The following is an 18,434-nucleotide window of genomic DNA, read 5'->3' as shown; positions in this document are numbered from 1 at the left end:
ATTCTGTTTTATCACACATACAAGACTATGGGAGGCAAAGATGACGAACTTATTCCCTCAACTTATAAAATCTATGGTTTTAACGGAACATGCAACAAACCAAAGGGAGAAGTAACGATGTGAATTCATTTGAAGAGCATATCAATAGCAATAGTATTTTGCGTCATTGACGTAGAATCACCCTATAATGCTCTGATAGGAAGACCCTGGTTACATGGTATTCTAGGAGTGGTCTCAATTTTCCACCAATGCATCAAATTCCCTCTACCTCAGGGTGTTGGAATAATAAGAGGAGATCTGAATGAAGGTAAAACTTTTCAGGAGATTGATGTTGATAAGTGTGAAGAACGCTCAAGCAAGCGAACAAATTGGAAAAAGCAGATACAAGAAAGCCAGCGAGGTGAAAGATTAATGGTATATGTTGTACACAAGGAGAATCGAGTACAAAGAGATTCTTTAAAAGCGACAACAGTCGCACAAGAGAAAAAAATACAACAAATTCCTTAGCGAGAACGAATTCCAAGAAGGAGAATTGGTGTTAAGACAGAAAACGCACTATCAGAAAAATGGTAAAGGAAGCATGGAGAACATATGGGATGGGCCATATCATATCAAGAAGGTCGTTGGAAATAGAATGTATGAGATGGAAGATGAAAAAGAAGAACAACCATCTAATGAACTTTGGAACCAAATGTATCTGAGGAAATATACTCCATGCGACAGTCATAGCACATCAGAAGAAACAGAACGTTTGCGAGCACAAATATTGGAAAACATACGCGAACTCAATAAAGCATAGAAGGCGAAAGAAATAAACAAGTTATCTCAGATAAAAAATTCTTTAAGCGGTAGTTATTCTGTAGAAGAATAAATGAAACTAGAAGGCATCAGATTTGTACAAATCAAAAGTATGAATGAAAATTAGAAAGTTCTTCTTCTTTATCAAAATCAATCATTTCATATTAGAAAAAGGCAAAAGTAATACCTTACAATAAGACCTTAATAGAAGGCAACAGGAGTAAAGACTCCAACTAGGGAAGCTAGGCATCCAATTGTGGCGTGCACCCTTGTTCGCATATAGCAAGAGGCAATGATAAGATCTACCAAATGCACGTCATAATTGGGGAAAACCTGGTAGCATGACTTGGGGGAAGGCTACATCGACCCTGAAACCCGAGTCATGGAGATTTGGGGTGAAGTAAAAGCCCATCCAGGAGAGGAACCTATATCGAAATATTAAGGTGACAAGGTCTCTCCTAAGGAGTACAAAAACCCCACGAGTCGACAGTGCATGGGGCGTCTAGAGCGTACCTGGCCGCTCTTCACGAGTCTTGACTATGATGCACTCGGTCCGAATAAACCCCACATGGGGTGCGGTCTTGTAACCATAAGCCATATCGGCGGAGGGATACGAGGTCGCGAAAACAATTGATTGTTGCATCACTGGACGGGAAGATCCCTGATAGACACATTTTTGTGTCTAATTTGTCTCGATTCTATATACTGATAGTGCTCATTTTTGTACTTATTATGGTGTTTTATGTGTGTGTAGGTATTTTTGGCCAATAAACATTTTTGGAAAAATCGGCTCGAAAAGTTGCGCGGGGCACCCCGGAGGACACTTGCTATTCGGACCCCTCAAAAGGATAAGGGGAAGGTCATCTTCTTCATTTGAATTTTGAATTTTGGAGGGAAAATAGGCACCAAATTAGGGTTGAAGAATTGAAGCTGTTCTAGGGAGATTCAATGGCTGAAATCAAATGGGTTTATTCCTAAAGACTAAACAGGGCTGGTAATGGTCTTAGTTTCGCCCAGAATTGGTTGGATAATCGGCAAGAGATGAATCAAGTTTTATGGTTTTTGGCGGGAAAATTGTTCTTCACGTACAGAATTAGGGTTCGATTATTAAACGTGTTCCAGGGAGATTCAATCACCAGAATTACTTTGAACGGGCCTGTTTGGGATAAACAGGGATGGTATATGTCTTCTCATCGATCAGAATTGGCTGGATCATCGAGATGATGCAAAACAGGCCCATGGACTTTCATGGGAATTTCAGGCGAGACTAGGGCAAGTTTATGTCGGGTTTCTTCGTTGATTTGGAGTAGTAACAACCTGTTACGACAAAACAGGAGGGGTATATACATCAGAATCGAAAAGGGAAGGGTATTGATTGTTTTTCGATAAAACAGAGGAGGTGGAAACATTTTAGGGTCTGCTGATAACTTGGGAAGATACGTGAACTATTAAGAGAGTATATGGACGTCTAGGATCATCTCCTATATTTACTTAAGAGAGGTTTAATCAATACAGGGAAGACATATTCGGAAATATTCTATCTTAATTATGGAAGATACGTGACCAACATGAAGGAAAATATCTCTTTGCAGATTTACTATATCAATGAGAGAGATATCTACAGCAACAAACGGACGGACAGCAAGGTAAGAAGTTATCCCAGAGAGTTATTTTACGTGGAAAAGAAGAAAAATATCCCGTGGATTGTGGGTGAAGAAAACGGAGATTAACTCGAGTGATTTGGGGAACTGTTGAGTATATAAGGAGTTGGGATAGGTCGGAGAAGGGGTCGAGAGTTTGGTAACCTGAGGAGGGCCAGAGAAGAAGAAATCATAGTTCGATCAAACTCTGTTTCTGCTGCTGCTGAAGAACACGAAGAACGGACGTCTGAAGACAGTCGTTCTTCAACAGTGTTTACGACAAAGTTGTGGGGGTCGCAGCTGCAGTCTCAACAACACTTCATATATATCGTTCTTCTTGTAACAGTGAAAAACGCCTTTGCAATAGTTATTTCTGTTGCGATTTTTCTGTTCAATTGTTTTACTCCCTTTTAATCAACTTTTGAGCTTTATACATGTATTTTGAGATCATGATTAATATAAGGAGCTAAACCCCAACACTGGGATGACGGAGGAAACCCTATTTCACGCATGTGGTAATTTTAATAATTCTTTATGACTTTTTGCACTTATTTTAATTGATTCATGATTTTCACTAATTAGTTGTGATTTCGTTTGATGGTGTATGCTTAGACGTAAGAGCTTTTGATACACCATGCTTGTGATTTACATCTAAAGTTTTAAAAATCTATTTTTGGCAAAGAATAAGAGTCCATATTTTTAATATTTGAGCTATAATTGATTGGAGTTATTAATTGAGTCACATGAATGGAATTTGGTGGAATCTTGAATCTCAGTACCTCTCGATACTATGACAGCTTTCCTTGTACATATTATATTAAGTCTAAAATCGAATCTCAACAAGTCCGAGAAACGAACCACTTTTATCACTATCTACAATCACATCAATCCCACCCCAACCCGGTAGGGGTAAGTTTTCTTGAAGGGGCAGTCAGGGGGGATATAATCACGACACCCTCCATTAGGGAGCTGAATTGTGTCAAAAGACACAAATATCATGAGGATTTTTACTCATGGGAGTATTAAGACTTGTCGTATTTGTGCAACAATAAAACCTACAGAGGCAATAATACAAGAAGATGATAAGGCGAGATCAATGGGTCATTACATGAAAATTCGAGGACTTCCTGCGATCTCGTCGCACAGAAACAAAGTCATATACCAGGAAAAATAAGACCTTTAATTAGGAAGGCTAAATAAGACCTCATGAGAAAAATAAAATAGAAGTTAACAATGTTTTGCAGGAAATATTGAGACAGCATATAACTTGTGAATATAATCGCACCATGAAAAGACAAAGGATATTTCTCACAATAAGAAATAAATAGATGCATAGAATCAAAGCAACAAAAAAAAACATAACTGACGCAGAAAACAAAGAAATCTTCGTAAGGTAAGGTAAGGTAAGGAAGCAATTTGGATATCATATTATTATGATTTAGTTATATAATCGGCATATGTGAATAAATACACCATATATCATGGCATAAAGAAATATTACACAAGTTAGATACACGCATGAATGATAGCATCACATTTATCAATTCCCATCTATTAATTCCCATTTACTACATAATATTTGCATAACTCAATCATCTTGTGACGACTAACAGAGGCAAGTATGGGAATGCAATCATATAGAAGAGTGTTACTCGCCCCCATATGATAGACTCATGCACATGTTATACAATCAAATATATGTTATTATCATTAGATTGACTCCAATTGTTGTAAAGAGCAATATTTTTCCTTTTATAGATGCAGGTATATACCAAGGAGAATTTACATTAAAGAAACCTCAAATATTTGAAGAATTTACATTGAAGAAGAAATTTCAAAGACTATGAAGTATCTGATATACAAAAGGTTGAAAAGGGATTTATAAGCGAGAAGAATAACTAATTTCCGCCCATATCATCTTCATTGTCATCATCAGCTTCAGAATTACCAACTTCTTCTTCAATCTCCTCATATTCTTCATATTCTCATTCGCTATCAGAGATATCAGATTCTTCTTCGTTAGGAGAAACTTCAGCAAGATTATAGTTTGATAGAGGAATGCTATTATCAACACAAATTTTCTTAATTTCCGCATCACGAATACGAATAACATCCTTACTATTATTGGAAACAGTGACAGTCATCTTTTTCTTGAGTCTGCGATATTTAGAGTAACGAGCGGATAAGTTCGCCTCTAGATTCTCAATTTTCTCAAGATATTTCTTGTCATCCTTTGCGAAAGAAAATCAGAAGGTTAATGCCGCATAAAGGTATTTTTCAAAAAATAACAAGTACAAAAGAATTATAAACAACCTTCTTTTTTAGAAATAACATCCCTAACGGCATGATCATATTCAAGGCTAACATTCAAAGCTAAATGTTTTGTAGCATTATCTAATACCCTAGCAGCCCAATCAAATTCAATATCATTTTCTATAAGAAGACGAGAACGAATCAAGTTCCCATGATTAATAAGTGTGTTCTTTTCGCTCAAAGCTAGATCTCGTTCAATTTGTGGAGGATAGTTTCTTGAAACTCTTTTAAAGCTTTAGCACCCTTGAGAGCAACCTGATCCTTCTCATTGATAAGAGAGCTAATTCTTGCTTCTAAAAACTTAATCCTTTCTTTGGATTCACAAAATTTGCGTCTAAAGCTATTTACGGTAGATAATGCACTCCTATGATCACGATTGAGAAGTTGATATTTCATCTTGAGTTCCTTCAAAGAAAAGTTTCTTAATTTGTCATCAGAAATATTATTTAGGGAAATATTAAGATGCTCAAGGAGAGAATCATCATCGACAGGAGGATGAAGGGACCGAAATAGAGAAGCTACTTCGTCAGATAGATTGTAAATTTCTGCAAGAATATGCAATTAAAAGGGAGCGAAAAACAAGCAAACAAGAAGGCGGAAGAAATACAAAATTAACGCACCATCTAGTTGATTATTTTTCTTGCGAAGCCTAGAAATATCATCCTCATAAGTGAAAACTTGGGTCTTGAGTTTATTATTCTCTGCATTAAACTTCTGAAGTCTTCTTCGATAGTCTGAAGAAACAACATAAGACATACGAGCCATCTGCGAAGAAAAGAAGGGAATATTAATCATATTCAAAATATAAGCATTAAAGACATCGAAGCATCATCATTAAAGATAAGAGAGCGAAAGTATAGAGATTACCAAAGAGCCAAGTGAAAATTGAAAACTTGGACTTAACGCTGAGGCAACTCCGCGAAGGGACTCATGATCTAGAGAAACGGCATCGCGTATCTTCGAAATCGTTCCACAAGTACGAGTTAATTCCGCATCACCATCTGCTGACATGGAGTCAGAGAAGATACTAGATAACTGCCCCATGGAAGATGTGATTGAGGGGTCTTCAGTGAGAAGAATGTCATCATCACTGGAGTGCGAACTTTAAGAAGAGGGATAAAATTCCTTTCGCTTCTTGGATAGACTCTTGGGAGAGGATTTAGAAGCGGTTTTCTTATATCTGAGCTTACCCTTACCCTTGCCTTTAGTACCCACATCTTCCACCTACGCGAATAACGAGAGATAAGAAACATAGGCAAAAATATTGTTAAAATTAAACAAAGAGTATTTCTTACTTCATTATCGTGCGACAACAATATTGTTAAAATTATACAAAGAGTATTTCTTACTTCATTATTGTGTGAAGGTGACATATGAGGCAAGTTTCTAGCCTTCTTTGCCTGTTGGGAAATCTGAAACCAAGGGAAGTAATAAGAGAAATGAAAGAGAAAATAATTAAAAAAAAAGGAAGAGAAAGAGATGAAGGTAACATACCACTTTAGCTTCTTCGGGCCATCTGAATACCCAAGGATCATAAGAAGGAAATCCCGCAGGAAGGGGAAGAGTTGAGCCATCTTCACTTCTTCCAGTTATGTAGGGGCCCACTAAAATGATGGGGAAATCCAACCATCGCGTATCATTTGACATACGAGCGGTGTTATTCGTAGTGTCATGTAAGTCAACATCTCGCATGATTCTTTCATCTTCCGAGAGACCATCTTTTCTTGACAAGCTAACGCCCCACTTAGATGACCCATTCTTCATAATAACAACATCATAGTTCTTGAATTTTTTTTCAAGAGTATAATCAGCAGGATTGATTTGCTTGTGCGCATGTTCTGGTTTTCGCATATCTACTGGATAAAGAGATTTTAATCCTGCCGCGCGACGAGCATATTCCATGGCTATTCTAATGCAGTCACCACTCAATTGAAAGATACGTCGCGAGAACTTCGCATGTGATAAAATTTCATAAAACAAGGGAATCCGAGGATTATAAAGGGGAATAGGAAGAACAACGAGAAGTTGTCCTACTGAAATGATGATCTTCTGGTCATTCCATTCTTCAAGAAAAAACCATTCAGGCCCGAGCGTAGACCAAGGTTTTGATCCAAGAGGGACAGATAGTGAGAAACCTCTTTCACCAAATTCTCTTTTCAATCTTTTAAACTCTTTTTCGTTCTTCCAACCGGCTGGAGGCATTTTTAGTATGGGAATGAGGAATGATGGAAAAATAATCACAGAGGCTGATCAGGATGATGATGGAAAAATAATCACAGAGGATGATCTGGATGATCAATTTACGAGAAATAAGAAATAAAACGCGAGGAAAGAAGGATGAGAATGATGAAACAGGAGAGAATGATAATCAACCTGAAGATTTGATCAAATCAGAGGAACCATAGTAGAAGAAAATAAGAATAAGGAGAGAGAGTAAAAAGAGAAAAGGAGAAGACGATCGAGAGTAAATAAAAGATTTACTCCTGATTCCCAAGATAATTACCCCATTAATGCGATGATTGAAAGTGAACGGATAAGAAGAGGCGGCTACGAAAGACATGTCAGATAATGAATGGTTGAGAAGACGCGTGTAAGTTGTCATGCCTAAATCAGGAGAATATGTCGGCAGAAAAGAATACGAAAAGGTGAACGGGTGAAAAAGAATAGATCAGGGTTTCTCATATCGCTGTTTCTCTAAAAATAACGGTATGAGAAGAGGTAAAATGTAGGAGTAAATATTGCATCCCTATTCGATATGCGAAGTAATGACCATCAAGACTGAGCGAAGATAACCGCATACAACATATCTGAAATGACGCATCAGATGACGTCAGCTTAATCACGAGTAAAGTGTGAAGAGCTGTGCGGTATTAAGAGAACGTGCGAGAAGAGTCAATGTAAGCGTGCGTTAATGATGCACGCCAAATCCGAAAATAAAGGCTTTATTAGCTATCATCCACTAAATAAACTCCTATAAAAGGAGTTAAGCGACCTCGTATGAAGGGAGAAATCTTTTGGAGAGCTTAGACAAGATTTTAGGAGAGAAAGATTGTTTGGATAGCAAGTTAGAATTCTTTATTTTTTTGTATTCAATTTAAAGATTTTAATGAATGTTCTTATGATTCTTATGGAAATTACTTAGATTGTTGTATACATTTCATATATGGTGTGGTTGTGAGATTTCTCACAACTACAGTGGGTGGGCAATTACAGCCACTTGACTACTAAAGTTTCCCTTAACCAGAAGTGTGGCATTGAATATCTTGTAATGATTTGCAATATCTCCTCCTACAACGCTGTGACATATCATCCTTGTTTCATCGTTATATGTCGTGCTCTCCTTGAGAATCAGTGTTTTACCCTCTAGATGCACAAAAACATAATATTTAAGGTTACAACATGAAGAGATTTAAGAATTTAAAGAAGACAATTTTTGCGTATAGCTATATTTAAGATGTAAGCATACAATGAATATAGCACCTTCTTACAACCGGAAGTCTTTCCATGTCCCTCAAGAACTTTTGTGCTCCTGTAAATATGAGGTATTGCTCTTGAAACCTCTTCCCGGTTCTTAAATATTTGGTAATACTTGTCGGCGTTGTAGGTAACCTCCAACTCAGTAACAAGTTTCCTAACTAGACATGAAGTGGTATGGCCATGTGCCATTGATGGTAGTTGATTCTGATTCTGACGAAAATTGATTTTAGCTAAATGAGTTTATATAGAAACAATTAGCAGCAACTACAAGATTAATGAATTGATTAAAGGGTGATGACTCGATAATGAGCTGATTTTGGGGCAAGCCAGAGTATCTAAGGGGTAATTCTAATATGTGTTTGTGCTATGGTGGTGATAAGACAAAGTTAGTGGGTTATACATATTCATATTGGCCAGGTGTTCAAGACAATCTCAAATCTACATCGAGTTACTTATTTACCTATGCAGGGGGGTGTGTTTTGGCAGTCCAAGTTACATAGATGTGTGGCATTGTCTACTACAGAGGAAGAATACATTGCCGCTACGGAGAGTTGCAAGGAGATGATATGGATGAAGAGGCTTGTTACAGAACTCGGTGTGAAGCAAAAAAGGTTCATCGTTTATTGTGTCAACCAGAGTGCCATTCATCTCATCAAGAATTCGATTTTTCACTCGAGGACCGAGCACATCAATATTAGGTATCCGTGGATACAACGTGTTTTGTTAGCATGTTGTGCCGTGCTGTACCACGTGATGTGTTGTGCCACTGTGCTGATTATCCAGGCCCAGCACAACACATTAAGCTAACATGCTGTGCCGTGCTGGGAAAATTCACATGTTATGCTTATGCCCGTGCTGGCACAACCCAATTTATCTGCATTTTTTTTTTTTTTAGAATTCTGAAGCAGAATTATATTGCTTTGAGCCTATCGGGAATGTACACTGCACCCATTGAACCTTAGCTATTCTTTTTGCATAAAAAACACAAAATGATTAAAATGAAGAACACCTTTGGAATGTGCGGAACTGATCAATTACGAAAGGAATACATACTATGAGAATTTATAAACAGAAAGAAAGGATCCAAATGACTTGTACGGTTTACTTATTCATATTTCTTAATTATTTTGTAAACAAACCACACATACACGTGCAATAAGTAAGCCCTCATTAGGCAGAAAATAGATTTTTTGCCAAGTCCACATTTATATATAGTTTTTATATATATATAACCGCACAAATACCATACGCAAGACAGTGATAATTAACCATAAGCACAGAAGTGAGAGTTCAAGTCTAGAATGATCCGATGGAAGAAAGCTAGATAAGAAACAGGAACTGGTGTATCCTTATTCATCTTCTCATAATCTATGATCCACATCACAGTGTTTCCATGAAAGGACGGAGCCACGTACGTAGGAACGGGTGGACTAAACTCTTGCCTTCGCGTGTCACAGTCACAGCCGGCCAGGTTGTGCAAAATCGGCTTAAGGCTAAAATGATGCTTGTGCTCCCGCTTGCCAAAGCTAAGATGAGACTTCTCAGCCAGCTTACTAAGGCTAACGTGAGACTTATGAGCCAGCCTACAAAGGCTAGAATGATGGATGAGAGTCGGCTGGGGTGGGTGGGCAATTGCAACAACTTGACTACTAAAATTTCCCTTAACCAGAAGTGTTGCATTGAACATCTTGTAATCATTTGCAATATCTCCTCCTACAACGCTGTGACATATCATCCTTGTTTCATCGTTATATGTTGTGCTCTCCTTGAGAATCAGTGTTTTACCCTCTGGATGCACACAGACATAATATTTAAGGTTACGATATGAAGAGATTTATGAAATTAAAGAATTTTGTGTAGCTAGTGATTAAGATGTAAGCATACCATGAATATAGCACCATTCCTTGATACAACCGGAAGTCTTTCCATGTCCCTCAAGAACTTTTATGCTCCTGTAAATATGAGGTATTGCTCTTGAAACCTCTTCATGGTTCTTAAATATTTGGTAATACTTGTCGGCGTTGTAGTTAACATCCAACTCAGTAACAAGTTTCCCAACTAAACATGAAGTGCTATGGCCATGTGCCATTGATGGTAGCTGATGCTGATTCTGATGAAAATGGATCTTAGCTAATTGAGTTTATATAGAAAAAATTAGCAGCAACTACAAGATCAATGGATTGATTAAAGGGTGATGACTCGATAATGAGCTGTGTTTGGGGCAACGATCATTCAACTGGATCTATCGAGAAGAAATAAGAGATAGAATCATAGAAAAGATTTTGTGCCGACACTGTAGTTATAAATTGACCTAGAACCACTAGTATTGTGATGACTATCCCGAAAATGTCTGTTTTGAGGACCTTTTGAGCCAAATCAAAGCTACACAAGTACTGTTCAGTTAGCGGCTTTATTTTTTTAATCACAAATTTTTTATTAATAAGAAAAAGGAAAATGAAACGTGGATAAATCTAGAATCTCTTGAAGAGAAAAGATAGAGAAAGAAGTACAACTTTTTGATCTAACAGTCGTACTTAGTGATGCACTGTCGCGGCCCATACGATGCCGACATTATTCTGAATGTTTGTTTTTTATCTTATTATAACATGAAAGAATCAATCCAAATGACTTACATAATTCATTCACTTATTCATATGCCCTAGTATTATGAAACAAACCACTCATACACATGCAATAAGTAAAGCCTTGATTAGGCCGAAAATAGATTTTTGGCATGTCCACGTTTATATATAGTTTTTTATTTCCACACATATATCGTACACAAGACACTGTGATTGTCGTTGCATACATATATATAAATCCGTGGGCATGCATATCTATCCATAATTTAATAAGAAGCGGAGAAGTGAGAGTTCAAGTCTACAATGATCTGATGGAAGAAAGCCAGATAAGGAACGGGGATTGGAGAATCCTTATTGATCTTCTCATAATCTATAATCCACATCACAGTGCTTCCATGCATGGGCGGAGCCACGTATGTAGGAACTGGCGGAGCCACGTAGGTAGGAGCAGGTGGGGAAGAATCTTGCACACCCAAGACACGGCCGGTCAGTGGGCAGTGTGAAATGGTCTTGCAAAGGTTTAAATGAGGCCTATGAAGACTAAGATGATGCTTGGAATCTGGCTGTGCTGGTTGGTTTAAATGAGGCCTATGAAGGCTAAAATGATGATGCTTGGATGCCGGCTGGGCTGGTTGGCTAAAATGTTGCTTGGGAGCTGGCTGCGCTGGCGGAGCCAGGTACGTAGTTCCATGACCCATAGGCTTAACCTTAACCAGAAGTGTCGCACTGAAGTTCTTGTAATCATTCAACAAGTCACCTCCTATAACGCTGTGACATATCGTCCTTTCTTCATCGTTATATGTCGTGGTCTCCTTGAATTTGAGTGCTTTGCCCTCTGGATGCACAGACATAAATATAAACTTAAATAAAATTTTAGCCTACGATATCAAGACATTCAGAAATAACACATGCATACCATGAAGATAGTGCCATTCCTTGATACAACCGGAAGTAAGTCCATGTCCCTCAAGAACTTTCATGCTCGTAAAAATATGAGGTATTGCTTTTGGAACGCCTTCATGCTGCTTAAATATTTGGTAATAGTTTTCGGCGTTGCAGTTAACCTCCATTTCAGTAACAAGTTTCCCAACTAGACCTGAAGTGGAATTGTGATGTGCCATTGCTGATAGTTGATACTGATTCTTGCCTTAGATGAATACTGATATTTCATGAGCTTATATAGAATTAAACAACCTGCAACTACAGGAATGAATTGATGAAATTGTGCTGAACTACTGATGACTCAATAGTGAGCTGTAATTGGCGGCAACGATCGTTCAACTAGATATATCCAGAAGAAATAAGATATTTTGAGACAAGAAAGTCATAAATTGACCTTTGAACCACTAGTATTGCGATAAGATATACAAGGCCCAAAACGTCTATTTTGAGGACTCCTTGATCTAACAGTCGTACTTTCTGAATCCCCTTTAGGAGAATCCTATCAACAGTCTTATTCACAATTTTCACCTGGAATACACTGTCCTGACCTATACGATGCGACATTTGGAAACACGGTTGAAGTTTTGAATGGATCACTGATTATTCTTAAAGCGGAGACGTGAATTTCTGATTTCAAGGATGAAAGTGAGGTTTGATTGCACTTCCTACGTCGAATAGTTGGTAACACCCTCAGCATGTATCTCTCTGCTGAATTTTCTTCTTTAAGGTGGAAATGTAACTTGCATGTTTTGATACGGCACAGTTGGATCCAACTCTCCTCCGCAGAAACAGTGACGAAACAGCTCCCTGCTGATAGTTAATACTGATTGTGATGAAAAATTATCTTGTGTGAATGAGTTTATATAGAAACAACCAGCAACTACAGGAATGAATTCATTAAAGGATTATGTCCCAAGGATTATGTCCTAATAATGAGTTCTGTATTTGGGGCAACGATCATTCAACTAAATCTATCCGGAAAAGAATAAGAGATTTTGAGACAAGAATAGATTTTGTGACGTTGTAGTTATAAATTGACCTTTAACCACTAGTATTGTGATGTGATACTAGGCTGAAAATGTTGAAATTAATTACGAAAGCATGTTGAAATTAAATACATCATTTAACTTATCCTTGAAGCCTAACAGGAACATTAGCCCATACGTCGTACCTCAATATGATATTGATGTTAGCTAGCTTGAGTCATGATTATAATTTCCGTTTTCAAATCGATGTCATTGTTGAGGTTTACCAGTGAAAACAGTTCAATTCGTGGGCAATTTTTAGTTGCTTACTTCAAAGCGAGCTCGAGTTCAACTTTCAGGGAGTTCTTTTTCTTCTATCGTGAATACAGATACAAAGTATGTTTAAATGAAGAGGTTTATCACTTTTTCATTATGTACAGGGAGAACGAGCCTAGCCAATTATAGATAGTAGTATCAATCCAAATGACTTAATTAGAAATTACAGAAACTGGGTAGACGAAAAACACTCAATGAAAAGAGATGAAACAAACCTACGTGCAAGTAAGCACGCATTTAATAAGTTGAAAATAGGTCTAGCCATTTACAAAACGTTGGATATGTTTCCGGTTTACATATCCATTAATAATTTAATCAGAAGCGCAGAGGTGAGACTTGAAGTCTTCAATTGTCTGATGGGACAAAGCTAGATAAGGAATGGGAACTGGAGGATCCTCATTAATCTTCCATGACCACTAGGCTTTGGATTAACTATCCTTTTGTAATCATTGGGAATGTTTTGCTCCTCCTACTACGCTATGACTTATCGTCCTTGCTTCATTGTTATATGTCGTTTTCTCCTTGACAGTCATTTCTTTACCCTCTGGATGCACACAAAAATAAATTGATGTAATAAGAACATAAATAAAATAATTTTGTGTATTGGCTAAGGAATATGCCTACCACACAGCTGTCTGATCAAACAAAAAAAAAAGCCTACCATGTTGATACCCGGAAGTAATTCCATGTCCCTCAATAAAATTCATGCTCTTTATGGTGCTTATATATTTTGTAATACTTGTAGCCGTTGCAGTTAACCTCCAATCCAACTAGACATCAAATACCATGAAGATAGCCCCATTCCTTGATACACCTTCACGCTCGTGTAAATATGAGGCGTCGCTTTGGGAGTTCGTCTATTTGGTGCTTATATATCATGTGATACTTTTAGGCGTTGCAGTTAACCTCCGATTAAGTAATAACCAGTTTTCCCGACTAGACCTCGAATACCAGGAGGATGAGGCATTGCTGACAGTTGATAATTTTCTTTGCCTTAGGGCTTGATTTTAGGGTGAATGTGATGAAAATTGATGTGAGCTAATGAGTTTATTATATAGAAACAACCAGCAAGCACTAATGAATTGATTGAAAAGGGTTCTGATGACTCAATAATGAGCTGTATTTACTATTTTTGGCAACTATCATTCAACTAGATCTAACCGGAAAGAATAATAGATTTTGAGACAAGAAAAGATTTTGTGGGATAATTAATAGTAGAATGGACAACCCTTCTAATCTACCGCGAGTCCAATTCTGTGGACATTCTTTAACATGTGTTCGTGTAAAATCTCAATTTACAGGATGTATAGTAAATAAAACCGTAGATGATCGATATGCATCAACACTGAATAAACCTTAACATGAATTTGCGAGAGAAATGATAAGTAATTTGTAGGATCGAGCAAGAGAGAGCACACGGGAAGCAATAAAATGATAACATTGATAGTTAGTTTGGTGTATAATTCTTATGGCTCAATAGTCTATTTATAGTCTCACAAACTTGACGATCACTCAAAGTACTTACCTAATAAAAACAAACTCTAAATAAAGCACACTTCTAGAAACACAAAGAAACTCTAAACATAGTAAAACTCTAAACACAGCAACATCATATGTTGATCCAACTTGACTGCGTCAACTGCAGCAGTTGATCCACTTGGACTGGATCAACATCATATGTTGATCCACAAACCAAATCACCATATCTTGGTTTAACTTCCAACATCCTCCCTTAAATCAAGATATCATTTAACGAGAATTCCATAACCTTCTTCTTCCATTGATCGATGTTTGCACGTCCTTGTCTTTTCTCATTTTACATTCCTCTTCTTTCATTGATAAACGTCAACACGTTCTTGTCTTTTCTCATACCGGAATTCCGTCATCACTATAAGATCAGCGAATAAAAATTCACAAACCTCTTTTCTTCCTTCACATTCTTCTGCATCGCAGCGGAACACAAAAACAAATTTTGTTAACTTATCACCGAGCATTGTAGACCATCTTCATCTCTTGATCTTCTCTTCACATGTTACTTTAACAAGAGTCAAAACTGTCAGTTAGTGATGTCTAGAACATATCTTCTCAAAGTTCACAAACCTTTCTTCTCTTCTAAAGTACACATGATGCCATATCTTCACGATCACAACCTTGTAAATTGTTGTGATGTTCTTCTAAACTCATAGGTATTATAACCTCCTTTTGTTGATCACCCTCTTCTCAAATTCCACACTGGAATTGCTTCACTTCTCTATTCAAATCCCCATTGGGATTGCTTCACACAACTCTAGCCAAATCCCCACACTGGGATTGCTTCACTTCTCACGATCACAACCTTGCGACGTCTCTTCTTTTCACTCTCTCATCACCTCATGGTGATTACTCCTCTCTTTCTTCACAACCAAACTGTTGTTTCTTCTTCTATTTTATTCTTTGTTCTAGTCACGCTTGATAGAGTCGAAACTTTCACACTTCTTTATTTCACAAGATTCTCTCACAATCTTTCTCTTGTTATGCCTCTGCCACAAGCAATAATTATCACAAAGTCTTCCACACTTTGTAAGATTTCCAAGTTTCTGCCACAAACTCTTCAACCACACCTTTGTTTCAACATGTTTGAGCTTAAACTCCAACATGTTGTCTTACTCCCTTAAGCTCAAACATCACCAACATTCCTTGTCATTCTAAGTCCTTGAATTTGATCACCTTAATCAAACTGTACGAATCCTTCTTGACTGCAATACCAACTTTGATCTTCTATTGAGTTTATTTCGAATCCATAACTTAACCCTTCTGAAACAACCACTCACCCAAAGCTTCTTCTTCTTCCAAAAAAAAAAAAAACTTTAATGCTCTGCCGCAGCAACCCAAGTTCACTTCACCATCAACAATAATCACATCATACTATCACCTTTCACAAAACTGCTTTTAGCAACCCCTGTTAAGACTGACACCTATTGTTTAACCTATCATCACACTTATTATCACAAACTGCGACCTTTTCTTCTGTCACGCTTCTGTTCAACTGTAACAATTCTTCTATAACAATTCTCTGAATGTTATTGTTCTTTGTAACACCTTATATATTGTTACTAACTTTCTATAATTCATTTTTTTTAACGTCGCTCACTTATTCCTGGTGAACAGCGTAATGTTGGGTTCTTCTTTTTACGTTACTAACAGAATCCACAGTTCTGTGATCAACACCAACTCGAACTCCACCTAGCAAAAACTCCTTGTTTTCTTCAACATTCCATCACCAACAGCGCCATCTGCTTCTCTATCTTCTCGGAAAAATTCAGAGATGTACCCCATCGAAATAGAACACACTACATCGTGATAAACCTGATGAACGTTTACCCAAACATTTTATAATTTTAATCTCCATCTTCCCTTCAGATCAGAGATAAAAATTCAGGTGTTTTCTCGGAACCCTTATCAAACTCGAGCTCAGATTCTCACAAACCCTAGTTTCCAAAGCTTCACTAATCAAACACCGATATTCCAACAAATCAACAGCAACAACTTAACCTTTATGGTATCTATCTTATACTTCTGTGAATGGATGAACACAAATACCAAAAACTCATATTCTTCTTGTCTTATACTTCATCTCGGGCTCTTTATCAGTCACCATCGCGATCACCACCAGCATACCATGTTTGCTTTCCAATCTCCAGTATTCTTTCTCTGACTCCATCATCGTTAACAACATCAACAGAAAAACAGTCACGTCTCTGTTTCCAAATCTAAGGAAGAAACATCTTTTCCTTCTTTATAAAATTCTTCATCTTGCTCCAAGTTCTTTCTCTGGCAGCAACAATCTTTTTCTTTTAACTCGTCAAATACTTTGCGCAACTACTTCTTTTAACAATTCTTTACCACCTGAAAAACTAAAAAAAAATCTTCTCGAACTCTATCTCCAACCAAACACAGCTTCAATCTTTCTTTCCTTCTCCTCTCCCTTCCTCTCACCTTGCTCTGATACCAAATGTAGGATCGAGCAAGAGATAGGAGAGCACACGCGGAAGCAATAAAACCATTACATTGATAATCAGTTTGGTGTACAATTCTTGTAGTTGCAGTAAATCCTACACTAAACCCATCATATGATTTCATTGTTAATCAACTCATTTTTAGGTTTACACTCTTAATTTTATTGATTAATCTTTGAAGGTTCTTACAAGAAAAGATAAAGAAATCAAGAATGATCTCTTCTCTGAACTTTCTCTCTCCTATTTACTTGTTTCTTACTCAAAAAATATCTCTCTCTTCTTTACAACTCGAACGACTATTTATAAGGAAATACGTAGTGGATAAGAGCTAATATGTCCTTTATTTTCGGGTATGGTATGCAACATTCTCGCAACCTTCCAAATGTTAATTTTGCAAACTCTCTAATTTTCGCAGGACTATCATATCTTTCTCGTGATCTTAGTTGACGTCATTTATTTTATCATTTCTGAAATTGTTCTGTGACGCTGTTGTGCTGTGTCATTGATAATTTCACTGAAACGTTGTCATTGCGAGATTCTGATCCTACATCTTTCCTCTTCTCATATCTTCTCTGCAAAGTAGAGAATGATGTGAGAAATTCCGCAGCTGCTTATCTTTTCATATTCTGCATTTATCACACTTTCTTCCATTTATTTCTCGACACGTCTTTTGTAACCGTTACTTTTTAACCTCTTATATCTTTCCGTATTAATCGTGTTTATTTTCTCGAGGAGAAATTCCCTCTATATATATTCCTTTTCATTCTCTTCTTCTTTCTTTTTATCTTCTCTGCAACTTCATCGTTCTTCTGCAAATTCCATTATTGCAAATCTTCATAGTTCACAATTTTCTTCGAAACAATCTCCCTGCTATTATCTTCCATGGATTCATCAAGGTTAGTTTTCTTTTTTCTTCTTTATGAGTTTTGCTGAAATTGATCTTGTTTATTGCCTTATTTGATGTTGTTTATGTGATTCCCATACTCTTGTTATTTCAGCAAAAGCGCTTCCAACACTAGATTTACAGTTCAGAACCCTAACATTCCCAAGTCGCAACATAAGGTTGTTGCGCATAAAAGAAAGTCTGCGAATGAGAAGGTAGTAAGAAACACTATCCTTTTATAATAACAATATTGTTGCCTTTGTTTCTTATCTGGATTATAATTCGCAGGGTGATAAAGATGTTAATAAACCAATCAAGAACCTTTATCTCCCAACGGTCCATTGCGTCATCAAATTTATCTCCACCTTAAAACTGTTCCAACTTTTGTTCCCTTCCACTTACTCATCTCTTCTAAATCTTCTGCGACATCTTCGCAAGATAAACCTTTATCTCCAATTCGCGAAAAAGCTGCCTCAGACTTCATTTCTTCAGCTGACCTCTCA

The 18,434-nt window shown here is 37.2% G+C and overlaps 3 protein-coding genes across 3 annotated transcripts; all 3 read right to left on the bottom strand.

The window, feature by feature from the left end:
- Positions 1-7,941: 7,941 nt before the first annotated feature.
- LOC113275087 (major latex protein 15-like) lies at positions 7,942-8,417 on the bottom strand. The gene is made up of 2 exons (XM_026524526.1): positions 8,232-8,417; positions 7,942-8,112 (listed from the first exon to the last, which is right to left on the bottom strand). The coding sequence occupies exons 1-2, from the start codon at positions 8,415-8,417 to the stop codon at positions 7,942-7,944; spliced, it is 357 nt and encodes a 118-aa protein (XP_026380311.1).
- An 883-nt stretch (positions 8,418-9,300) lies between these two features.
- LOC113322264 (major latex protein 15-like) lies at positions 9,301-10,436 on the bottom strand. Its single transcript, XM_026570328.1, has 2 exons — positions 10,113-10,436; positions 9,301-10,016 (listed from the first exon to the last, which is right to left on the bottom strand). The coding sequence occupies exons 1-2, from the start codon at positions 10,315-10,317 to the stop codon at positions 9,493-9,495; spliced, it is 729 nt and encodes a 242-aa protein (XP_026426113.1). The 5' UTR covers positions 10,318-10,436; the 3' UTR covers positions 9,301-9,492.
- Positions 10,437-10,799: 363 nt separating this feature from the next.
- Positions 10,800-12,119, bottom strand: LOC113322257 (major latex protein 15-like). The gene is made up of 2 exons (XM_026570317.1): positions 11,727-12,119; positions 10,800-11,645 (listed from the first exon to the last, which is right to left on the bottom strand). Exons 1-2 carry the CDS (start codon positions 11,929-11,931, stop codon positions 11,077-11,079), a joined length of 774 nt encoding a protein of 257 aa, XP_026426102.1. The 5' UTR covers positions 11,932-12,119; the 3' UTR covers positions 10,800-11,076.
- Between the last annotated feature and the right edge of the window lie 6,315 nt (positions 12,120-18,434).

This window comes from Papaver somniferum, chromosome 1 (genome assembly GCF_003573695.1).
Source record: "Papaver somniferum cultivar HN1 chromosome 1, ASM357369v1, whole genome shotgun sequence".
Lineage (NCBI taxonomy): Eukaryota > Viridiplantae > Streptophyta > Magnoliopsida > Ranunculales > Papaveraceae > Papaver > Papaver somniferum.
This window is presented reverse-complemented; position numbering and strand designations above follow the sequence as displayed.